This window comes from Atheta coriaria, unplaced genomic scaffold (assembly GCF_025399875.1).
Source record: "Atheta coriaria isolate IRGN ID8LTWV9N9 unplaced genomic scaffold, Caltech_Dcor_3.1 hic_scaffold_13_pilon, whole genome shotgun sequence".
Taxonomy (NCBI): domain Eukaryota; kingdom Metazoa; phylum Arthropoda; class Insecta; order Coleoptera; family Staphylinidae; genus Dalotia; species Dalotia coriaria.
The window spans coordinates 829,726-856,866 of NW_027045455.1; the positions used below are offsets into that span (position 1 = coordinate 829,726).

A 27,141-nucleotide genomic window follows, 5' to 3' on the forward strand; every position below is an offset into this window, starting at 1 on the left:
ATATTAACGTGAGAATATGATAATAATACCTTCTTGGTTTTCTTTCTAGATAATCTATCCAAAGATTTAAACCAACTGCTGTGTAAAGATGGCGTCGGTTTTCGTTGATTTTCGCGCGTTGGCGAAGGACTAGGAGAAATGCGTCTCCTATAGTCGTAACCCTGAAGCAAATAAAAAGCAAAAACACGAATGAAACAATTATAACATCCTGAGATTCTTGTGATCGTAGTGTATCTAGTGTTAGACAAAAAAGCAGATTGATATCATAAGTCTGCGGTCGGTCCAGCGTGAGTTGCGCGTCGCGAGCAAAAAAGGCCACAATGAACAAGCGAAAATTACGGACGAGATGTTATATTTATACGACGCGGAGGTAGACAACGTAGTCGCTGCTCGTCACAATGAAGCGCGCGGCGATCACGGAGACGTTGTGAATGAATGAAAGAGGCTTCATTTTGCCGGGCGGCAAGCAGGCGCCTGCAAGGCGCAAATAAAAGACGAGACCGACAGCCGTGCGGCCGGCGGCAGCAACAAGGTGGTATATGAAAAACGTTATTACCGATCAGCCTGACCATGAAACTAGAAGAAGCGACGAGAAGCGACGGAGCGCCTCTTCACGCTATAATTATATGCTTATTCATAGTCCCGCGCGTCCGCGTGTCCACCCGGGACGATACAAAAAAATTGCCGTTCTCATAAGAGTCGTAAGCGTTATGATGAGCGCCATGAAAGCGTTTCCTTCGGGATGCTGCGGCTGCGCGCACATTTGACAAATAAATCATCGTTTAGAAACTATTTATTAGCCTGCTAGACGTCGCAAATTTCAACCAAATTTACGCCATCACACCTGTTAAATAAAATTACGCTGCACTTTCGATTTCTCGAGAGCTAATTGTTAATGCGCAAAATGGAAAGGTCACTTGTCGCATTACACTAAAACCAATCGGTCGAAATCAGTTTTGTAAGTTGCATTTTGTATTGCGAAAGTTGTGTGAAACTGGTCTTTAATTTTGACAGATTTAGAAGACAAACGCGTTGCAAAAATGCGTTTTAATCGAAAGTGAAAATAATCTCGATGAAAACAAATGGCAACGCACCAACTGCGCGAATTTATCGCTCGCGGGGATGGTGAGCCCGCTGAGCCGGTGGGAAATAAATTAAGGCGGCGAGCATGCGCGCAATCTGCGGCGAAATTACGCGCGTGGAAAAATTCATCGAATCGAAATCCGCCGGCAGTGGGAAAAATGGCGAGGACAATAATTTTCCTTTATCCTGCGCATTATCTTGTTTGTTAATAAAGTTTCAATACGGCGGTGTAGCTCGGCGCGTCCGGCGCACATTCCCTGCTCGCCTATTCGACAAAGCTTTTAAATAAGCTCGCGACTCGCGCACAAAGAAGAGGCTACCGTGGCTCGGCAGCGCGCGGGCAGATGAAACGCGGTGGTATAATGAGCGTACAGGGTGATATTTATGAAGTGGGTATGTGCGGCATTCGCCGATATCAGATGTGACCGCGGCGACTGACCGGCCGGCCTTCAAGGGCCTTGCGGAGCGATGCCATCGCGTCCATCGCGTCCAGACGTCCCGCGCGCAAATACTAATCAACAATAATACGAATTCAATGTTGGCGCTTATTTATTAACGCAATTAGCGCCCAATGGCGTTCGATATTGCGTAATGCTTTATTAATCCGCGCAGGACAATGGCGCCCTCTGCGCGCCGCACACGTATGCAACCCGACGCACAACTATTTCAATTGTGTGCGCGCTCAATCGAGAGGATAATAATGTTGTAAATGTTTTTATAGTTATTGCCGAGGCGCGCGCACGCGGCGCAAAAAAATACGCGCGTTGTGTGTACGTCGGCGTGTGCATGCGCCCGTACCTGGGCCGGTGCGTATTCTTCATTAATGATTAATATAAAACCGACGTGCGCAGCGGGACTTCAAAATAGATGAGCACCTGGGAATTATAAATCCTATCTTTATCTTCGGTCGCGGACTTCTTGCGCGCCGCGCCCGCCGCCGTATTTACACACACGTTCGATAAACTAATCAGATTATGGTCGGTAACGTCACATGCATGAATCAATGACGAAGGCGCGGACTTCTTCGTCGCGCTTTGTTGATTTTATTTTCGGCCAGCGACTTCTTGATTGATTATTATGTTTCCTTCAAGACAATAAACTCATCTTTAATCTTTTACCGCGCAAGCGCAGAAACCGCAATCAAACTAACAAAAACCCAGACGTAGATAACCAACATTACACGTTTTTAAAAACTTCACGCCAATTACAAGTAATTTTCTTGATGAATGCACGATCGCTGCATGAATGAAAAGAATTTCACTGCGATCGTCCAGCGAGAGGAATAAAAAAACAAAAAAAATCAAAAAGAAACGATGTCATACATAACGCGCATGTGAACATGTGCACGTGACGCGTCATGCGCGCGCGTACGTGAATTCGTTTACGTTTATAAATAATATTTAGACGCATGTGCGACCGGTTACAGAACCGTCACATTACAACTATGACACAAGTACGCATCGCTTGAATCCACTTCAAAGTCTCGAATGTTTTGAATATGTTACAACGTTTGAATGTTTTAGCCGTGCGAAACGCGAATGAGAATAACTTATGCTTACATGCGGCGAGTGAGAGTAAAACGTAAAAACTCGACGATCGGTATTAAAGACTAATCGGCAGTTATCATTGGGACATAAACAGCGGGGCCTTGGCATTCTTGGAAATTCAACGCGTATCCAAGGGAATATATTTGTATCTGTACCTGGCAAACGATTGGAAACTACTTTATCAAGGGTTTCTACTTTAAAAAATAAAAAAATAAAATTTTAAAAGTTACGCAATTCCAAATAAATTAAAATAAAATAATAAATAAATGAAAAAATGCATCAATGCGGCCGTGTGGCAATTACAATTATAATATAAATTGATAAGAGGCGTTTAATGAATATTCATGTGGTCAGATAATTTTTCGCATGAATTTTTTCAATCAGCGCAGCGCGCATGCAACGTGCATTCAAATGCATGTCGATTGCACCAGCTTACTAGCTTATATTACCACTAGTTATAAAATAATTGAGCCACGAATGCAAACGACATGCAGATCAGAGCATCAAAGATCTCCAGAGCCATTCGTTGCTGCTACCTTCTGCAACTCCGAAGATCTCTTCTCTACGAAGCGCGACGAGTGCGCCATTGCGTGTGTGCGGTCCGCGGAACGACTTATAGGGTTGCAAACTGTTCATAATTGGTTTTAATTAAGCAACTTTAATTGATATCCAGGATTGATATCGCCGACTCAATTCAGTTCGTAATTATCTCGCTGGCTATGACTGTGGAGCTGCTGCAGGGTGGGAAGTCGTTCTTGTTATTACAGATTTACACCGCCGATTCGCCTCCCGAGTAATTGCGCACGAAGGATGCATGATTAAACGCGCGCAGGCGCGCTAGCGCACAATCATCATTCGCCTGTATGCTTGTGTGGCTGTTTGTATCTGTTATCGATTATAATATCGACGATACATCATGCGATTTATAATTAGGTTATTAGATTGAATTCAATATTAGGCGGAGTGGATTTAGTTTCGGTGCGCTGCGATTCGATTGCGCTTAATTGGACCGATATAATACTTGTCAGCCGGCGGCGCAGTGCAATTTGCGAAATTAGAGATATGCTGGCGATGCTAGAGATTGCTTTCGCGTTGTTTTTTATTTTTATTTTATCAATGTCGACTGGTCTCAATGAATCTCATTTTTAATGTGTAATTAACTTGTATGCAGTTTTAATTAAAGTTTTAAATTTGTTAGTGGAATTATGCCTGTTTATATGACCTAAAGGCATCGTGTTACATTAGTATTAAACAACAAGCGAGTAATGACGATCATAAATCACAAGAAACAAACACAAACTAGGCTATGTACTGTCTACACAGTTTTAATGTGTTTTGGGTTGCATATAGTTTAGAGTTTTATGATTTTTATGAAACTGAAAAAAGTATGTTATGTAACTGATATGAAACGTAATCTATTGACAGTTGGAATTGGTTAATGACCATAAAATAAAATCCAAGTACGTGAAAGTGGAATTCAATGACTGGAATAAAAGCGCAAGTAATGTCGCGCAGCAAAGAAAAGAATAACGATGAGAAAACGTCGCCGTGTCCGTGATGTCATTAAACTGAAAAATACACTCTGTCTCGATAAGTATCACCACATCACCAGCGAGTCGCATCGTCGTCGTCGCCAAAGAAAACGAAGAAAAACTCTATGACAACAAATTCGCGCAGAGCCAAAATGGCGCATAAATAAAAAGTAATGCGCGCGGCGCGTCGGGTAAATAATGTTATTAAGTGCGGACACCCAGCGGACGAACACGCGAATCGTCCAACATTATATGGCATTATGTGTAGGCACCGAAAAGCCATTACATCAAATAATGTCGTGTAATGATAAGACGGAACATTGTTTTTAATGAACGCCATGCGTATAATCGTTCGGCCGTTTGAATTTTATTTGCATTCGACTTCGTTATTATTATTATTACCATTACAGGCGCGCATGAGGACAATCTCGGCTCTCTGGGGGCTTCACTTTCAGCATTCTTCTACATGCTGCTCGCTGGAGACAAATGTTCGGCGAGATGCATGTGGGCTCGTGTTATCCGATGTTGAAATCGTGTTTTGCAGTTTTCACAGATTCATAAACACAATTAGCAGGGAGGAATTTTCGTCGGAGTAGACGAAAGAAAAATACAATCTCAAGGGATGCCGATTGCGAAGTGCCTAGCAATAACCATTGGTTGTGGTTATGTGTACATTCATAAAATATTTGTCTAAATTTAATCGCCTGCGCGTAAATATATTCAGAAGTAATTTGCAAAGTGGCAATTACACAATTACACCCAACCCCCCTCGGGTGAAATTATACGCTGACGGCTGCTTTCATTGAGCAATTTGCAATTTTCCGCTTTTCATTGTGATGTTTGAACCGGTCCATCATCGCAGGCAGATTTCTATGAGATACGCATTGCTTTAACCTCATTTATTAATACACTTCCTTTTTTTGAACGGCGTCTCCATTAAAAACGAATTAAATCAATTTATTTAATGACGTGCATTTTCGCCGCTGGGCTAGTGCGCATGCGTACAACATTTTAAACTTATTTTCTGATTGAATATCTTGAGATGCACACATTTTCAGAATGATTGTCAATTAGTTGTCAATATACTGCACCATATAAATATAAAATACAAATAACTAAACCATTTGTAATTCAAACTGCTTTTTACAAAAAAAAACATTTCTCCTTTAATATCTAAGCAATTTAAATTCAGTGAGTCCTGCGACTTGGACGCGTCGCTAAAATGTTTTAATTGATCGTCCACGTAATGGCGCTGCCAACAACGGCGGAGATAAATGACTAATGTGCATGTTCGACGCATTCGATTTATTTATTATGCGAGCGCTGACTAATTATGCTAAATATTGCGAGCGAATCGCCGCAAATAAAAGAGATTTCAATCAGTTTTATTATCGCTGATTATCATTATTGTTGGCAAGGAAAGCGAATAAACGACGAGAACACACACGCGCGCCGTAATGATTATTATGATTATTTCCTACCGCCTTGCGTGCGAGGACAATTAACAATTAAAATGCCGGCCAAACATTTCTAATTGCGACCGACATCACCCAGCTATGCGTAATATGCATCACATGCATATAATATTCGTAATTCATCCATAAATAAAACCTCGCGGACTTGGAATGCCGACGAAGAAATTGCGAAACTCTTACTTTTCAACCTGATGCACGCGTGTGTGTTATAACTCACTTTTACTTGATTATTCATCCTCTTGGGTTTTTATTCAATGCTGATTCCCGAGGATGTGCAAGAACATTAAATCTAATTTCAAGTTTTTCTCGTCGCCAGCCGGCCCGAATCGGCTTTAATGAAAAGAACGTTTAGCCGCATGCGCAATAAATTAAAACTCGGGGAAGTACATGTGTGTGTGTGGCTGCGTGAATGTTATATAACGCGAAGGCATTTAGCTGCTTCTCACAACCATGAAAATTAAGATAATCTCGAAACATATTGCAATTATTATTTAGTTCTCAAAGTTCTCATATCGTCGTTAACAGCCACGACAATGCCACCAAGAAGCATGATGCAAGTGAAACTGTTTTTCACTTGCGTGTGCACTTTTTGCGTTTCATGCCACACACAGATGAAAAATATGTTGGTTTAATGAATACGCTGTAATTGTTTCTTTAGTGAGCTAACAATGGAAGACATAAACTACATTTTAATTGAAAGATCTGCAGATATGTATGTAATAAAAATGATGCATGATTTTTTTACGTTCTAAAACATATAACTAGGTACGAAAAAGTCTGCTAGACAACCAAATGTGCATTTATAGTGAATTGTGTGTTGCATATCATTAGGCGTGGTGTGGATTGAAATATGCTTTCAACACGGGTGATATTTTCGGTGCGAAATATTTGCCCCGGGCGTGTGTTGATTGTCGACATTCTGACGATGCGCGCCGTGGAAAAAGACGAGTAGTAAAGTGCAAAAGCATGTCCGGCGGTGTGTGGGTGTTGCGTGTAAATTAATTAATTGACGGAGGTGGCGGGCCAACCGGACGCCATGCATGCCATGTGTATTGAATGGCCGTGCGTGGACACTGGTGTGGCAGAAATCCACATTTTGCGATCTTCGGCCGCGGCGCGAAGAAGGTGATGAGTCAGCGTTGGTGTGCGGCTGGTCGTCGCTGCCATACTCGTATACATCGCGAGATCGCGGCTCGCAATGACCGACTTGTGGCGCGGCTCGTCCATATATGGCACTCCAGACCTAGGCCACTCAATGACGCAATCACTCTTCGGCGAGCCAACGCAAAAACGTTGCTCTCGCATCTCCTTTCACTATCATCAGCTATTTTGATTGTTGCAGAATCTAATATGGCGGCCGTGCGCGTCCAAGTGCGATGCTACAGCAAATGATCGATATTCTTCTACAGACTGTCTTCCTGGAATCGCGTAATTGGTCGAAATTTTTGATAAATTGCCGACGTTTACAGATCTTCCAGATATCACCGATTTTGCAAACTAACAAAGCCTACACAGCTCATAACCAAAAGCAGCCATCTTAGAAAATTCACAGAAACATAAATTCTTAAGATCTGCACAAGATCAAACAACAAACATCACATCACACACCGTAACTGAATAAATTTAATTAGCATATAGTGCTTTACAAAATTGGGGCTATTTTGGTATTCTGAGCGCCCAAAATTGATAATTGCAGACCCCAATTAGCATAGTCGTATAAATTCATGGTTTTACTTTCATTTGAACCGAAAATAAACCCACAAAAAACTTTCGGTTGCACTTCGGCGGAGATTTCGCTAATTAATACAACATGTTGCGGTTTTCTCATTGCGATTTCGTTTCATGTTCGACTTGTTGCTCGCCTCTGACCTTGATGCGATTGTTGGTCGCAACACGTGCACGGAATTCGCTCTCGCGCACCAGCGGCGATCGTTTATGAAGCGTAAATATCAAGGGCGGTGGGAAACCGCGAAACAGGAAGGAAGCGTCGCGCGTGCATAAAAATGTCGCTATCTGAACAACTCGTGCACGACCTGAATCGACAAACCGGGTGCGACGAAAAGGAAATTTCATTCGAATGTGGAAAAATCGACCGAATCAAGCGACGAATAAATTTACATACTCGATTCCTATGGGTTTGAATCTGAAGGTCAGCATTACGCAAGTGATAAACACCATATGGCGTCGTTTGTCAATAAAATCAAGTTGAGTAAATCATGCATCAAGTAAATCGATAAATTTTCACGTTGAAACACAAAACTCGTTTGCAATACGTGAAGAATAACAATTCGAATGAAGCAATATCTAAAAATATGCGAGATTTATGTGTAAATTATTGACTATAAAACGAATTTTTATAGCTACTCTCACTTCCGAGTAATTATCGAATAAGTATCAAAATTTGTAGCTTAAAAACAAATTTTTAAAAGTGCAGAAAGAAAAATTCTCATGATTTTGGCAAGATTTACTGCCGCACGAATGCCGCTCGTAAAGTAACACGCGCAGATCATATCTAAATGTATCGCAGGATTTGTGGCTACCGCCATTTTAAGTCTCAAGTCTCCCAAGACCCGTCCCGTGAGATAGACATTTCGCGGATGACCTAACTTCCCGGAATCGCCACAAAGTTACAATGTATCACTTCTGTGCGTTTCAGCCAACCCGAAAATTTAATGTGACATTTTGTCGTGTATATTGCGATCATGATCATCATGCTCACTCACCGTGTTTGATGGAGGACCATTGCTGGCTCGGAACTTGGTCTCGCCTCCTTTGTATTCAGTGTATCTCGCCCGCAGGCTCTCCTCACGTACCATCGCTTGTTTCTCCTTCTTTTTCTTGCTGCTGGTGAATAATTGCTTCACCTGCAAAGAACGAAATTATCTTAATTTAACACTATTGATTGTTATGTTTGTAGTAAATTACCTTCTCCAAGTTACTCTTCTTCTCAGGTTTCGGTGGTTTCTTGTCAATCTTCTTTAGGTTGCGTCTATCCACGAGGACATTTTTATCAATCCGTGGATCAAAATGCGAGCCGTCGTCGATGCTGCGCTCCCTGGGCGCGTAATCGTGCTTGTACTTTCTGTACTCCATCGTCTCCAGGTTCCGGTAGTCGTCATCTTTGATATAACCTCGATCTGAGTCGTATCCACGTCGATTACGCCGTGCGAAATTATCTTCTGTATGCTGCCTTTCACTGGCGATCAGGAGTGAACTAGCAAACCCTTCGTCTTCGCTCTCGTTGGAACACTCGCCGCGTTTCCGCCTCTCGCCGGAATCTCTCCGGAAGTCGTTCTCAATACCGGAATCACCAAATTTATCTTTACGTTCTATCTCGCCACGTTTCAGTGAATCATGATAACTGTCATGGAAACGTCTGTGATCGTCATAGTTGTACGATCGCATGTGAATCTCTGGATTGGATTTGTAAAAGTTACGATCCTTGGTCAACTGTTGCTGCTGCTGCTGACTTTTAAGCGTGTATTTATTCGTGTGGGTATTCCTATGACTAGTTTCAAAGGGTCTACTCTCGGGACTGGATCTGTAATCGCTCGCCTGTGAGTCGAAACTTTTCGGTTCTGGATCAAATCCGTAGCGGTACTTTTCGGTTTGATACTTTTTCGTTTCGACTTTTGTTTCGGATGTGATCTTATCCCGACCTGGAACGGGACTAGCAGATCCACTCCGGTAATATCTGGTAGTGGTCTCGGTAATGTAGGTAGGTTTCGGGGAATATTCAGGTGATCCTCGTTTCTCACCAAATCTTCTTGTAATCCGTGATTCTAACAAATCTCTTCGAGCACTTAGATCTTTCCGTCCGCTTCCAACAACAACATTATTATTCGAAATAAATTTTCCATTGGTTCCATTTTCGAAAGTCTCCGTTAAACTCTCACGTCTTTTGGAATCCATGCCATCACCTCGTCCACGTGAAGATGAATCAATAAACATGCCTTGATCCACCTTGGTAAACTTACTATCATAATGGTAGCCATTATACGCGTTACTTTGAAACTTTGGAGTAATCGGATACTCTTCTTCAAAACGCGAATCATTATTGCCATTGTTGTAATAATCCGTCTTCATGTTATATTTATCATCACCAAAGTGAGTGATGCTTTTCTCCGAAGACCGGAAACCTGAATTCTCCTCATATCCAAGCCCTTCATCCGAATCGGAGTGTGGAAGGTGTTTCTTACCAGTGTAGGCTGTGTGAACTGTTTGTTTGCCACCGGTGCCATTCGTGCCGTTGGTGCACACCACCTGGGCGTAGATGATGGGACTAGTCGGGCTGGTGGGACTCCGCTCGGGCGACAAACCGCGAGTGTACGAGAACGGCTGATTGTTATTATGCTGCACGGAGACATTGGGTGTGATCATGATGTTCGTTTTCGGCGGTGGCGACGAACTCTCATAGCTGAGTTTCTTCACCATCGTGTCGACGGTGCGACCACGCGTGAGTGGCAATCTCTCAACTGGCTGCTGGCTACTGTGGATCATCTCACTCTGGTGAGCTCGATTGTGAATGCTATCAATGGCGTCCTTCACAAGAGAATTCACCGGAAGTGGCAGCGGCGGAGGTGGTGGAATATATTTTGACACCTCTTGACGAGGGATAGTTGTTTTCACTGGAGTTTTAGCAATGGGCGTGAGTTTGTCTTTGAATTTCTTCTTCTTTCCAGCTGTCTTGATCGCCAGAGATTTGATCTTTCTGCCAATGGCAGCGGCCGATAGCTTCGAGTCCTTTGCGTCGTCACGCTTGCCTATCTTGGTCGCCTTGTCGACATCAATCACGACAACTTGATTTTTGATTTCGGGCGACGCCGTGGGCTTGCTATTTGTCGTATGCAAAACGGCGCCGGCCGCTGACGCCGCGCGGTCGTCACCGACTGAGTGCTGCTGGTGCTGCGCTGGTTTCTTCCTTCTCGCTGGCGCTCGCGCGTCGTTATCTACATTTTTATCATTCTCCTTGAAGCTGGTGCTCGGTTTCAACGTGGGCGTAAAGTAGTCCTCGCGTTGCGTAACTTCTATAATTGGTGACAGCTGCTTCTTATGGTGGAGCCTCAGCACTGCGGACGCGTCCTCGCCTTCGCCGGCTGTTTTCTCGCGGCGATGGCGCAATTCATTGTCGCCGCGCAGGCCAGCAGCGTCGCTCACCGCCCGTCTCAACGATGACTTCTTCGGCTTGACAGGATGCTGCAGAGTGTGGTGCGTGTTAGCAAACGTACGCGGTGGCTTCTTCGGAGGCACCACTAAATCCGCACTGTTTCTACGTCTCGCTTTGCGGTCCAAAGACGCGGAAAACTCAGGCGGTTGCTTTAATTTTCGACGCGCTGGTAGTGTGTGAAACTTTTCAGGGTATGAGCCTGCAACAATACGAAAACATAAAAATAAAAATAAACCAGGACACGTTTGCAAGATGCAATCCGCAGCAAAACAATACAAATAAAACGGATGGCGCATCACGACGCACATTTTCCAATATAATTACAATGCGACATACATTAGATCATAAATCACCGATAACAGCAATTTAAGTGAACTTGTACACAAGTGCGATACTAATTGCGTACTCGCAGTGCGCTCGCATGCACATTTTTTATACTTCAAATTAAAATGACGATTAACATCTTGTAAGTTTAATAACTGCTTATTAACCATGAGCTGAGCGTGGCTCATTCTCAGGCCCACAACTTAAGAAAAGCGCAGCTCTACACTTGGTCCGAGCCGCAAGTCGGACGCAACCTTGCTGCCCGCCGCATTAGTCAGTCATTCATGCGATGTTATATTTATTCATGAATGGTCGCTCGCCGCTCTCGATAATATTTTATTATTGTTGATCTATTATGACGGCACGCGGTGTGCATAAACAAAGCGCGAATGCCTGACAAAAATAGACAACAAAAAAAACACGCATCTTGCACCGTGCCGCGCGCGCAATGATCATAATTTATCATTTCGTAATGCCGGGGCCATGTTTGCGATTTTTGCGCGCCGTTCGCAGCCGTTGTTCGTCTCGATCCATCCTGCGCGCCGCTCATTTTTCCGCAGCGCGAAATTCCACTGACAGATCATATATATTCCGACTGGTAGTGCTAGGATTATTCGTCAGGTGAATCAGAGTGAAATTCTTAGTCTTCTGTTCGGTTTATCACGTTGATGTAACTAATGATTTAATGTTTTGTTTCGTGATTCTCAATGATCACGTCGAATAATTTTTTTTCCTTAAAATTTCAATGAAAATTTATGAAATTTTTAATTTTTTCATGGAAATTTGTGCACAAAATTTTCTTCAAGTATAAAGTGAAACAATTAAAGAACAATGTGTTTTTTAATATTATATTTTAAAATAACAGAAATCAAACCACTAAATCTAAATATCCAATTGTTCTAAAACATTTTAGAGTCCTGTGTTCCGTATACGAAATAATTCGATATTCCTATGAGAAAATCTGAATGCTGATAACGAAATGAGCACGTTGCGCCTACTTAGGAAACGCAAATTATTGTAATGCGATACGCAAATAAGCACATCCTCGACGGCTGTGATTGAAATGGCTTTATTAAATTATTCCGATCGTTCGTGGCGCACATTAAGATAATGCATCGCCGCAAATTGCAATTCGCAATCGCCGATAATCCACCCATCGCCGATACGTGCCAATAAAGCACACGCCGCGTCGTCACAACGAGGAAGAGATCGATTTACGTCCATAACAATAATAAACGCTGCGCCGGGGCTCCGAGGGCGCGCTCTAATCGCACTGCGCGCTATACAGAAATAAACTTCAAATTTCCTGGCACATAATGCGCTCGTTCTTATCTGATTAGGATTAGGATTTTCCCTGCTGGAAATCACGACACACGGCGCGCACTCAGTCCGTTATTTCGCCGGCCGTAATTTGCCATCAATTTGTATCGCTAATATTTGCATCTCGCCGCGCGAGAGTGAAAAGCGCAAATAATGAGCCGCGTGTAGGACGAGCAAATTTCACCGTTCGTTGATACCGATGATCGTACGCTATTAAAATGCGATCTTAATAATGCGCCGCACACAAGCGATGTTTTCGCTCGCGGTTACAGGTTGGGTGTAAAATTGTAAATATTTAGCCGTGCTGTCATTCGGCTCACCCACGCAATCGGCCAGGTCTGTGCGCTGAGTAAGAAGTTCGCGAGTCATTTTCACGCTCGCCATCCATGTCCATTTGGGGGCTCGCGAATCGCGCCATAAAACGATCGCCTACAATCCGCGCCAACCTCACACCAGACACATTTATTTACTTGCGGCGATGAATATTCGCATAATTATTCTTAAACATGCGTTTAAAACTGTTGTTGGTTTTCGGTTCTAATACGAACTTGAATTGATTCAATTCGGTTGTGATTTGTGTCTTGTGGGCGGAATAATTGAAGACACAGCGACGAGTTTTCTTCGAAATGTGAATGAAGAATTGCCTGTTATTTATAGTCACAGCAATGACCACATGTGCGGTCGTCTGTGAAAACACATAAACTTAATTGTTGTTTACGTTTCTTCTGGGCACACAGAGGCGAAATATGTAAACTCGGGAGTAATTTATGTTGCAATTCAGACACACGGGGACACTCAACCAAATTATTAAGATACAATAACGTTTTATATTGTGAAAAACGTCACAACATTTTATTACACAAGGTTTACGCTTAATTTAGCAAGCGCTGACGAATTTTGCCACTTGCCTTTTATGGCATGCCATTTTTTAAAGCGCATCTGTGCCAAGTTCACTAAATCTTCTCAGAATCACCACGGCCAGTAATTCTGCGCGCCGAAAGGTGCAACATAAACTATAAACACGAGCCATTGCACTCGACATGCTAAATAACACACATACATTGATAAATCAATCAAGTTTTGAATTTATTACCAACACTGCGCTCATATTTATCGAGTTAAATAAATCCGTGTAAGGAGCTGCTAACGCACCTAACAAAGCACACACATGCCACGTAGTGATTTGCTGATTTGACAGGCGAGAATAAAATTCCGAATGTGAACCTTGAACCAATTCTGCATTTACCAGCATAGATAATTCAATAGGTAGTTGAATTCGTCGATTACTCAACTATTTAACACCATATTGGACATGCGAGACGTACTTTCACTGATTGGATTAATTACTTTACTTATCTCGTCACTGGTAAATTAGTAATTACGAGTAGATTACCGATAGACTTATAAATCAATCTGATTGATTGAATTGATTGGTAAAAAACGGTGTTGGATAAAAAACTAATAAATTAAATTAATGCTTTTATAAAGAGTTGTTCTGTGGATGTACTTGGGAGTTATTTTCGTAATTGGTTTACCGTTTTCGGAGCTTAGGCAGTCGATGCGATCGACTTGTGTGAGAACTTTGGCGGCCTCTTCGGCCAGCTGGTGCTTGTCCTTGGTGAGGCGCTCTTTGCGCACGTGCGCGCGCACCAAGTGTCCTTCGCCGTCACCGCTCAACGCCCCTAACGGCCTGGATCCCTCTCTGGGCACTGCAATTCCCAATCAAAAAAACAACCAACCATTAGTCCTCGACCCATGAGTATTAAACATTTAAAATTAATAAATTAAAATATTCTACTGAGTAAATATTAATTTTTTTAAAAAAAGTGCAGTGTCGATTTGCAACACCTGTTTGCTTGTTACTCTTGACTCTCAACAGCGAACCAAAGTAAAATACGCGCTGGAGAATTTAATGCTTAAACGTACCGATGTTAATGTCATACGCGTTTGTTTATTTGTTAATTATTTGCTGCGCCGCATGCGATAAAAGCGATTCAAGTGTGACCGACAAACGACTTCCAAGTGCCAAGAGTGCAAGTTGGAAAACACATGCCCGAGAGATGTGCACAGATCGCAACAAGTAATATGCGCACATCATGTACATATTTCGAGCATATTATTCAAGATCAAGACGGCGAAGAGCGAATGCGCACACGCTGCGGGTTAACAGAGTGTGCGTGCGCGCGATATAATTTATTAATTTAATTAGCGCGCGCTCATTCGCAAAACGCGCGCCGCCGCTTTTTTTACGTGTCGGAACAGCCTTAATTAAATCCGAATTCCCCATTCCTCATTACCACACCGGCGGCCGCGGTGGTGTCGCTGATTCGTGTCGTTTCATTTGCATAACAAGAATGTTTTTAAATGCATAAATATTAAAACTTGCTAATAATTACTAAGAATTAAAAAAAGTGTCAAGTAATTACAAAATTATTTATGTTTTTAATATCTTGTTATAGCACCCTAACTTGCTGCGATAATAGTTGAGGTTTTTAATTAATAACTCGTAAACTATTTGTAATAAAATAATTTTTTTTCGAAATTTAGGCTTTAAATATAAAAATAATAAATTTTTGTCATGTTCAGACCATTATTAAACACATTTCCAGTGTTTTGCAGACTTTGTTTAGCTTTGACGTCACTTATGTTGTTATGATCCACCGTTTAAGAAAGCAGGCAGTATTCACACTTGCACTTGATGTTACTAGTTACCACAGAGTTGCATTATGAAACGCGGCCGAGATTATTATTACGGTTAATAGCGATAGTTTGCCGCGGCGATATTCAGGCAAACATAATGCGACCACGAAACGCACGACGAGCCGACGCGCCGCCGAAGACGAAGATGAAGAAGTGCGGCACGGCACGTAACAGAGGCATTGAAAGTAAAACCGCGACTAACTAACTAACCGCGACCGCGCTGTCAATAGAACGCGAGGCATCGGGCGAGGCGCGCCGCGGAGGAAGGCGTATTTAGCGTCGTGATTTTCACAAACACCGTGCGTGTTTGATGAGCAATGCAAACAGGCAAACAGGCAAACAATCTAAGTACGTGCAAACACACCGGGGAGACTCGACGAATATCTCACTAACAATGAAGAGACGAGACGATCGCAACCATAGGACGAGTATGAAGTCATGAAGATGACGTTTAAACAACAAATTTTACTGCGAGTAGTACAACATAATTGCGCATTTGTTATATTCGCAAACAGTACATGCATGCTGCGCGGAAACTCTTTGAGTTTGCGTTTGTTTGCTCTTCGCAGCGCGTCGTCGCCATTGAGCAAGGGATAATGAGGAAAACTAACAAACATTTTTGCGCATGTTAGGTTACCTTGGCTTGCGGAGAAATATTTTGCACCGGCCAATATTTACTTTATTCGGTCAACACGTAAAACACGTAACATTCTGGAATTTTTCCTCTTAAGTTTGCATATCAAATTAATTTATTTCCGAAAAGTAAAAAAAAATAAATATTTACGCATATTTTAGTAGATAAGAATAATCGTTGGTTTTAAATGTCAATAAAAGTAATTATAATCTTTATTTAAAGTTCAATTCGAAAGAATTTTAGTTGCCACCCATTCCGAATCAAAAATTAAAGCTTATATAGAGTAGATTCTGTGAGAAATTAAATATAGATTATATTGCGTCGTCGCCGATTTGCGTGTAGTTGTTGCGAAGGTCGTTTAAATACCAAGAAATCGTAAATCGAAATGCACGCGTTCGCATAATGAAATTCATGATAAACAAAAAGCCACTTTGCATATTGTTATTCGCAATATTTGCGATATTTTATTTGAGTGGTTCGACTACTAGGATATTTCAACACTGCAATTATAAATTAAAACGATACAAATTGTAAAGTGGTTTTTGGTGATTTTAATATTGATGCAATTTGAATAGATAATTATGCAGAAAAAAACTTAAATGTATCAAATTACACGATGGAAATTTTACAAATCGTTTGTCAAAACTGGTTTCAAAATTATTTTAATAAAAAAAAATCGTATATTTTATTCATTTTTTTATGGTCCTCTTGATAATAAATCCCAAATTTAAAATTTGTTTACAAAATTGTAGATCAATACTAAAATAGGTACCGAGTTACTCGTCTGATAAAGCATTAAAGGTTCCATGAAAATCAATGGGGACTTGGGAATTTAAATGCCAGCAATGCAGTAACCCAAAAAAATTTAACAAAAAAAAACAGACACACACACACGCATTTTATTATATTCACTAAACGGTAATTAATGTTGCATCATAATTTTATTGTAACAATTAACAATGTTCCCACGTTTATCCTCACAATAAAAAAAACTAATAAAAATTCCACGCATTAAGTAAGTATTATACCTATTATTCATAATTTAACTTATTAACTAGCACTATTATCATTTACGACAACAAAAGCCAACAATGTGCGTCAGTCTCGGCTCATATTAGCGCACGTTGTTGGTGTTTTGCATGCGCGAAACCAAAATATTTGTCAAGTGTGTCGCAACATTCACTCTCGATTTTCGGTTGTTTGCACGGCGCGCCTTTCGTTTCATGTAAAGAATCAAGTTGATTTTCGTCCGCCGGGCGCCCTTTTATAGCATATCTACGCCATTATTCCAATGCGCGTACATTCTATTAGTTTATCTCTTACATAATTTCGAAATTTGCTAAATAGACAAATGAATAGTGAGTCCGCGCCGACCGCGCGCGCGTTTTTATCGTGGTTACGCAACAGTCCAAACTAAAAATACCCATACACCTGGAGTTTTTAAGCGCGTATTGTTATTATATCCATTAACGCAAACGAATTCCAGTGGAAATAAATTTTGAGCTCTGACTTACGTTAACTTGAGTTAAATTTATCGGTGTGTACTCACTTTAAATAACGATTGCTCAAAACTTTCCAACGTATTCTTTATAACTTAGAGGCTCATCGCTATTTGTAATCCTTGTTTATAGACACAATCAATTCACTTATACACTTGTTAGGTGACTGCAACACGGGAAAAATATTTTTAGATATAATTGAATGTTTAGTCGCGACTCGGTGAGGTAAACGCAAACACTGGCAGCGCCGACAGCAGTTCGGACGTGTCACGATATTCCCACATGGAGACGCAAAAGCAAATCACCTTGCGCGGACAAAATCGAGCGTGTGGACCACTGTGGACGCTTTACAAACGATGAAAAAAAAACGAAGTAAAAAGTTGTCAGTTGTCAAACGTGGGACGCAATCAGACACGTTCGCAACCCAACTCAACTTAACTCGACTCAAATCGAATCAAGGCGAATCGATGCAAAACGCAACTGTGACTGCGATGCTGCGTTATTAAAGCGCGTCTACTGGTAGTGTAGATTGGTATATTTGTGAGGGTATAGATCGCGACAAGTGCGCGGACTGACTCACACCTCATTATTACAATTGTCGAAGTACGAATATGATAAATCAAGTATTATTGTATCTATAAGCACACGATTTGATTTCTGGACTTCGGGAAAAAGTGCGATGCTTTTCATCGAATTTACTTTGGCGAGTTTCCTGGCAAATTATGTTGCAAAATACGGAGATACAAGAAAAGTAATTTGTAAATTCGCAAAAAGTAAACAAATTTAAAATATTTCCCCAAAATAACACAAAAATACGACACTTTTTAACAAAAATTTAAATTAAAATTTTAAAATTTAAGAATTTTCTTACCTAGTTCTATACAAATCCAAAACTCAAAATTAAAGCGAAATTCTAAAAATTTAACACTTGATAAACTATAAACTAATATCAAACCTAAATGTTGAATCAGTATCACAACACAATCGCAACTAATAAACGTACTCCACGTCTCTCACAGTCCCACTGCCCGAGTTTGTAATTTCTGGTGGGCCAACTTTCAACTGACACACCAATACAAGTATATACCTACAAACAACAATACTTGTTGTCTGCCAGACGTGGCTACTAGCTGTCTCGACAGAATTAACACCGCAACACAACGACTTTATACGAATTACGAACGCTACCAGATTACGAATACAACAAATACAACAAACACTCAACAAACCAAAAAAAAAATCGTAAACCCAAATGGTTCAATTCGCATAGGTGTTAAGGCGTATTATATGTTTAATTTAATCTCGCAGCAAGCGCACACACCACACACGTTATGGAGCAGTTTCGTTTATTTCCAACTTCTTATACACCCATTCTCATTTGTATCGCGTCGCCGTTCGTAACTTATGAATCGTGCGCGCACACTTGCGATTCGCGAATTTATGTAGGTATGCGCAAACTTGTTCACGTGCGTATGTAAGTCACACCACACACTCGAAACGTACATGACATTTAAATAATAACTAATAACTTAACCGAGTTTAATATACGCAGATTCGTATAGCTAGGCACCAGTTTAAGTCGAACCCACACACGTTAAGCGTTTTTGTAGGATTTTTTGTTGTTGTAGTCCAATTTGAATTTTAAGAGTAGATTGTTATAAAATTGTCAGTTTATTGCGTCATTTTCGACAAGAAAACAAACCACAAACAAAAATCATATTAATTATGCCGTAATTATCGATTTAAGCAATTAATTCACCTCAATAATAAGAAACAATAAACGATTTTATATAATTTTTGATTGATTAATCTTTGCCAAGCAGGAAATCGAAAAAAAAGTGAAATCAAAACAGGTTATTCGCGAAATAAAATTACAAATTCGAATGGTCGTAAATAAACGATCATAAATAATAAATAATAAATATGTAAATTATTGAATAATCATCTAATTCATTACGAAACAGTTATATCTGTTATCCAAATATTTACCCACTTCTTAACTTAAGTTAACACTTAAGACAACCGAATTAAATGCCAGTGGCCTGCAAATTGCACGAATTGAGAAATTCAGCTCAACACTTTCACTGTACTACAAAGTTTAAACCAGTTTAAAGTTCAAATAAACTTGAAAACATTGAAAACCCACATTTTTTAGGTTATGTGAGGTTAAATTCATGAAAATTGAGGTTAAGTGTAAGCAAGTAAAGTTGTTTAAACTTCAAATTAATGTTTGGCTGAGTATTTCAATTTGTCACTGCGTAAATATTGAATTTCTGCGCTTGTGATTAATTGTTTATAATGCTAATGATTCTCCGCTAACAAGTGTTAACGGTTTTCTTTGGAAAGATTTCTTTTATATCAACGATTGTCGTTCGTAGTCGTTTGACTCGGCGACGACACTATTTCTTCGCCGTGCACGCTTGTAGGAACATTATTGCGCGCGTTATTGTGTAGGTGATTAAATGTTATTTCAGTAATGTGCGGTAACGCTGTTCTATTGTTTTATGGTCCACTTACGGGCGACCGGCGTGTCGCCGATAGAATGTCGCTTTTACGACGCCGGTCCTGCGACCGGGTCGAAGTCTGAAGAGAACGCTCTCGCGCGCCGGCGACGCCGCGAACGTTACTCGACCCACCGGCATTGAAAGGTCGTCTATTTACATACATGTGCGCGAGCTGAAGAGTTTGCGCGCGCCTTCAGCCGAGCACAAAAGCAGAACGACGACGACGGCGGCGACAACACCCATATCTGTTTATATTTTCATTTTATTGCGCTCACCGATCGACGCCGGACGCCGCGCGCGCGCCCCGATGGCCTGTTGATGTCCTACGACCGCAATAACACTAAACATAAAACGGGCACTGTAATGGTGGTCGGTCGCGTGTTGTAAGTATCGGACATGTGGAAAACAATCGTACAAGTTAAAATCGGAGCGAGTAAATCATTAAAATTTATTTAAATTATTCGCCTACTTGTCGAGAATAATTTTTTAAACCCAATAGAAGTAAAAAAAAAACTTTAAAAAAATAAGCAAGGGGGGTGGACTTGATAATTTAATTCCACGATTTTCGATATCTTCCAAATTAAAAGAGATAGCAACCAGAAAATTGCATATTATGGATGACTGGAAAATTCTCTATCAGACGGAAAATTAAAATAATTTAATTTCATGGGGTAAATGGTATAAAAACGCGATGAAACTGCTAAAAACTGCAATTTTTGACGAATTTATTTTAATTGCGAATATCTCGTAAATTAAAAAAGATATATACAAAAAGATTTCAAATTCTTAATCTACGGAAAATTGTCTATAAGGTAATCTAATTAAAATTCATATATAAGTGATGAGATTTTAATTCATAAGAAATATTGGGCAAATGGGAGTCATCCAAGTACGGTGCCCTGAACACGAGTCACTTCTACCGCTGCCCTTGCGCGGTACCCTGAACACAAATCACTTCTATCGCTACCCTCCTACGGTGCCCTGAACACGAGTCACTTCTACCGCTACCCTCCTACGGTACCCTGAACACGAGTCACTCCTACCGTGACTGAAAGTGTTAAAAATTGCAATTTTCAATTTTTGACGATTTATTTCAATCGCAGGGACTTAATCTAAGGAAAATTAACTATATAATAAGCTAGTTAAATTGGAAAAAAAAATAATGAATAGTTCTCTTATTCTCTCGCAGGCTAAATCATATAAACGAATATTTATGTTTCTCTTTAGTGTCGATTCATTAATTTTGAAATCACAACGATTCTAAAGAAGTTTTAACCTCAAAAATTAAATTTTATTTGAAAAATCGTTGCGTGATAATTTATATTATAGTTTCTGGCGACACCTACATCCGCATTTAAAAAATTCCAGCATGATGTTCACAAATTAATACAACAATTTATATTAACATTTAAATTAACAATTCAAACATCCCACACATATCTCAACGTCCAGAATAAACTAAATACGCGAATCGGTAATTTATTGAATGTTATTGAACTTAAGTTATGTGAGTTTTGGCGATGATCTGACTCGCCGAAAAAAATCTGACTACATAAGCATACACACACTGAAAAAAAAAAGAGTTAAATTCTATATAATTATAACAGAAACGTGTAATTTGCAATTTAAAAGCATCAAATTAAAAGCACGTAATGTTATTATATGGTAATATGTCTGCGAGATCGATATCAGACGTGGATGCGGCTCGCGGATCGTTAGAACATCCGCGAGGTTGTTCTTCTCGACATTTATGATTCGCCTGCGTTGCGCGAATATTCATTGAACTTGACTCCACGGCGTCCACACCACCGAAGCCAAAGTGCGAGTGTGCGTTACAGGTGATGACCGAATAATGGGTTCGAAAGTTTCAACAACACAACACAACAACAACGCGCGCAAAAAAAAAACGTTACAAATCAGCGAACATGATCTTGATTAGACACCACTTAGTTTCAGACATTTTTCGAAATTTTATCATTTTAACCTATGCTTAAATATAAAAATGAAATGAATTTATAATAAAAATAAAATAAAATCCATGCGATTGCAATTAAAATAAATTGTACTACCTTTATCCGCAAGCAAGATCTGATTTACTCGCAGCGCACGCGCATTCTTGTTGTTTTCATCGTCGCAATCGAAATCAAAGCGCAAACGGATCTCTACGCGCAGACGTTAAATTAAGCAATAATTTTTCACAAAGCGCTCGGTCGATCTTTATCTTAACACAATTAGCTATTGCATTAATTGCTTTTTTTATAAGATATGAAATGTAAAAATAAACCGGTGTAACCTTGACGATTGACGTCCTTTCTTTCACCATGGCAGGAATATAAATGCAGAGAATTTAATAAATTTTTGTTCGTTGTTGGTACGTACGAGTAGGTATGACCAGGAAAACTTTGTGCGTTCGTAACACAAAGTAAAAACGCATGTAAATTGATAGCCGCGTGACCTTCGTGCCCATCGTGTGTATGTGTCGTATCTCTTCACCCCGCCGCACCTCTTTCCGTGACTATCAATGAGCCGACTTTTCGCCGGCACTTCATTTTCCCAATGCTTGCTTAAACACCGCGCAAGGTGAGCGTTGTTGCGTTTCGTCGCGCCGCTGTTATTTAGACGCCGGATGAGCGCGCTAAACGGTCGCCGATTCGTAATTATGCGCTCATGCGCGTATAGTTTTCAATTATCACGATCGGATTTTCACATAATAATTTTCGTAACGGTGCCCCGGCCGCGCATGCATTATATCATCGGGCTGTGAATGAGCGAACGGCGTTTAGCATACTTCGCACGGCATTCGCTCCGATGCACAAGAAGTTACTTTCTAAACACGGCCGGCTCGTTGCAGGCGAGCAAGTGTGGTGCCTGCCGCACGTTTGCGCGCATCGCCCACGGCTACGAATCGTGTTCGCTGCTCGTAATTCACACCAGGCAATATGGATATTTGCATTTTGGCAAGTAATCAAACTTTCAAAAAATGCAAAACGCAAAAGATTTCAAATCAAAAATATTTTTAAAATGCAGTTGTCGTAGATTACAACTAATTGTTCAAAATATGCACGTTTGTTAATGTAATACAAATAATTTACCTTGAAAAAAAATTTAAAAAATGTCAATTTTATCACAAAATAATTTTCCTTTAATAAAAAATCGATAAAATAAAATTTCGCTTAGAACTTTATTTGAGCCATTAGTATTCTCGTGAACTTTTATACCTTTGACAGATCAAGAGGTCAAAATTAAAGTCCGTGTCGTTTATGCTTGTGTACATGAAACAAATTACTCGTACTCGTAACATCATCCAGTTTCCTCTCTAATACTGCGAAAACGTGAGATGTTCAGAACGTTGAAATTCGAAATTTTCGTGAACGCGCGCGACTCTCATCACGACTCATTTACAACGTCGCGATGCTCTTTGGCGTTTAAATTGCTTGAGTTTAACATGAATCCGATGCAATATAAACACTAACTAGCGTATCAAGCACGCGCATTTGCAACGAAAATTTCACTGCGATTAAACTTTGTTTGGACGTTTCTCGTCGTCACGAACATGAACCAAAAATAAAAGTGTTTACAATAAATTCTGCACAAAATGAATCAAAATATCTATATCACCAATTAGTTTTTATAAATAAACTAAAAAATATATTTCTATAATTTAGAGGGCATTTACCTTAGAATTAAGCTGTCCAAATATAAATTTTATCTGCGGCTGTCATATTATGTAAAAATATTCGCGTACACAAACACAAATGGACAAAAAAGTTACACGTATCTTGACACTATGTCAGAATTAATTAATTGAACCGGATGATTTAAGTCTTTATTTGTACATAACGCACACGCCAAATTTATCGCGTTTACGAACCGAACTTGAACACCGGAGAGCTGCGACTATCGATAGTTTCGACAATAACTTGGCAAACTTGCGGGAGACAGCGTTCACGATAGTTAAAACTGGAGAATGCGAGACTGGTGAGCCAGCAACGATAAATTGAAGGTTACCTACGAGAGATATTAATATCTATCACTCCAGTCGCTCAAACAAATTCAAACTTAACACGTTAAAGTTAAGCTGTATCATGCAAGTGCGTATGTTGTTCACATATGCAAAATATCCTTTCTATTTCTATATAATTTGTCACTTGGATAATAGTTTTAAAAAAGAAAAGTAGTTTTGGTTGCATATTTTAATGTTCTGCACTTATACTGCAACTCAAAGCATAAATTTTTCAAATTTACTTAATAAAAATATAATGTAATAAAAATATTAATACTTTGGTGATATATTTGACCAAATGTGTCCTTGATTAATAAATAATTTACCTACTGATTACCTTAAAAGGATTTACCTATTTACATGTTTTATTGCTTTTAACACTAACTAAACATTAATTTTAATTCCAAATTTAGAAAATATTTCAAGGAACTCTTAATAAATATGTCAAATTAGATATTTACATACTACTAAAATAATTTGTCAAGGTGTCAATAAATAATTGATGAATTTTTCATAAATTCAACACGAAAAACTAACAGGATCTGAAACTAATAAATTAATTTAAATAACAATCAAAATATTTGTATAGGCATAAGTAAAATGTGCCTGAATCAAAACTGACAAGTATAATTAATTTGAAGATTAACTCATCATCTCAATGTTTATGTTTAAAAAGGTATAGATTTCCATTTGAGAGTAGACCCCATGACATCAATTGACATTGTTTGTTCATGCTTGCGCACGTGTAAAGAAATAAAAACATCTTTTAAAATCTTGTCTGTTGTCTCATAAATAAATGTTTAATTTTAATAGCTGTGACTACATTCCGAGATAAATTGAAATTAATCTCAGGTGTGTACCGTTTATAGAGATTTCACTTGATGTCACTTGATGACAAATACAAATTGGTTTGAACCACGTCTGTAATTATTACCTACATATGGAAATATTGACCTATCAAACGATAATTTATTCGTGATGAACTTTAGTTGTAAATGGTGATGAGACAATTCACAAACATCTAAATTTATTATACTTATTTATGCTATGTTGATTCTTCCTGATTCCTAATAATATTTTCAAAATTTATATTTTAAACAGCAAAATACACGCAAGCAAATACTGTAAATCAATTATTTCACTCATAGTAAACTATGAATGACTGTAATAAGTGTTTAAACAGAACTTTTTGACAGCTTAACTCTCAATAAATTGCAACATGTTTGCTTTAGCATTGTTTCTCGCTGAAGATCTTAGGATGAAAATAGAAAAGAGCAGCAGGAGATGAAGATGACACATCCTGATACTCAAAGCGCTTAAAGTCAAATCAAGTGTGTGCATAAGAAATTAGCAAATGTAATAATTTCCTCGACGCGACTCGACATTTAACAAAAACTTGACTTTGAGAGTTTACGTAACAAGATAATTTTGTCGTGTCAAGTGTGAAAGAAATCAAGCTGAAATTATCCTTGAAACAAATATAATTTAAATTAATAAGTGGCAAAATGACAAACAAGCAAATGTTTGTGTGGTTTTGTTTGCTATTATGTTTAAGCATGTTTTGTTTTATTTTCAATTGTTTAAATGAGGACATGAGTGTTGCGGTATACCTGAAAACGTGATTATTGCGCATTGTGGAATTTAGCGCTTACGTAAAGCAAGCATTTAGTCCGACACTGACTCACAAGCATATATAATTAATGAATTTCCACTCCCCGGAGGCCCCAAAGTCCGCCAGGTTAAGTTACTTTACATTACACACTGTAAATGTAAACAATGCGCGCATTGATGTGCGATTAATTATCTAACAAACAACTATAGACAACTGGAGAACAACCAAACGCTTTCAAACACACGTTTTACGATTACGACGTGGATATTTGTGCTAAAATACTTAAAATTAAAAATTTCTCAAAAAAATAAATAAATTCTTCACCTCAGGGCGCCAGTAACCTTGTATCCGCATGCTAATGCTGTTAATGCACCAGGCGCCTTATATGGATGTCAAGGTTCCGCGTATTCTCATCAAAATTATAACAAACAATGCGTCGTGCGTTCGCACGAAGTGGAGTACGACACATGCTCGACGCTGTTCGGTTATTGTCTCGCGGTCGTGTTGTCGTTTGTTATTCGTCGCGCGTTTCGAGTGTGTTTCGCGTTATTGCGCGATTACGAAGGATGAAGAGTCCGCGAAGAGGACTGCCGATTGTTGGCGAACAATCCGCGCTCGGCGTCCCACGCGTCGTCTTCCAGCGTTTCGTAATAAAAGCGAAGCGATTTGTCTGCGTGCACACTGCAGTTTTGTGTCAACAAGCTTAATACCACGACACAGATCCGCATTTTAAACATTTTCAAGGAACTACCAACCTTGACAAGTACCTGTCAAGTATGTACACTAATTAATAATTATCTGAATTAAATTACTCAAAATTCAAAAGAAATCATTAATTTAACAGAAAAAATATCAAATCTCGAATAAAAATCATAATTTTACTCAATTTTTATTCTGAAAATTATTTTTTTATGTTTAATACATCTCTGAATTTTTATTCTTTATTCAATGTGCAGTACGCCCCAGCATGCTCAAAATAAAGACATTTAATTTTAAATCACTGCTTGCAGTTGCAGGATGCGAGGCGCACGTCAAAGACGTTTATGCAAATGAAGTGGCGTTGCGGCGCTGCGGACGCACGTTCGCGATTACACGCGCCAAGTAGCATAATTACATTGTTAAGCGCGCGGATATTTAGTAATAATATGCAAATAGCGTGTCCGAGATGCGTTTGGGCCGGCTGCGGTTACACACACGCCGCCATCATCGCTTCGGCTCTTGCCGAAAAACAAAACCGAAGACAACAAGAGGGAAAGAAAGCGAATCGTTAATGCACTGCTCACACAATTACACACGACGGCGACCTATTAAGTTATTAGCGTAATTAATGCGAATTAAATTGCGATTGGTGGCTGAGCGTGTGAGTCGATTAGTGCTTTTTAATGGTCCATCATCGCATCAACTCACAACCGTATCATATATTCGTATATAGGACAAACTTGAATATTTGCATATAAATTTTAGGTTAAAATAATATAGAGTAAGTTGTGGTTAGGTTTGAGAGTCAAATGGGTGGCCTACCGATTCGTTTGACGTGCACATCCCGGTTGAAGGAAACACGTGGTCGCAGAGAGGTGTCGGATCTTTGCGAATCCGTTCTGGTTACATCCGGCATCCTAACTCACTATTCATCCTGCAAAACATCCTTTCGATCGTTTCTCGTATCGCACACTAACAAGAATGTCGATGATAGTTCGTTAACTGGATTAGAACAACGATAATACTTTGTCAGCGGTCATAA

At 39.7% G+C, this 27,141-nt stretch overlaps 1 protein-coding gene across 3 annotated transcripts in view; it reads right to left on the bottom strand.

The window, feature by feature from the left end:
- Positions 1-27,141, bottom strand: part of LOC135801737 (uncharacterized) — a 43,240-nt gene that overhangs the window by 1,817 nt on the left and 14,282 nt on the right. The window contains exons 2-6 of one of the 3 annotated variants that reach the window (XM_065315244.1): positions 26,922-27,033; positions 13,984-14,157; positions 8,563-11,003; positions 8,361-8,501; positions 30-161 (exon numbers count right to left, since the gene is read on the bottom strand). In XM_065315244.1, coding sequence (XP_065171316.1) covers positions 30-161; positions 8,361-8,501; positions 8,563-11,003; positions 13,984-14,157; positions 26,922-27,015 — 2,982 coding nt within the window. In that variant the 5' untranslated portion in view covers positions 27,016-27,033. Of the gene's footprint in view, positions 1-29; positions 162-8,360; positions 8,502-8,562; positions 11,004-13,983; positions 14,158-17,331; positions 17,796-26,921; positions 27,034-27,141 lie in introns of those variants that run through there. The other 2 variants (XM_065315246.1, XM_065315247.1) reach the window with 2 other exon arrangements.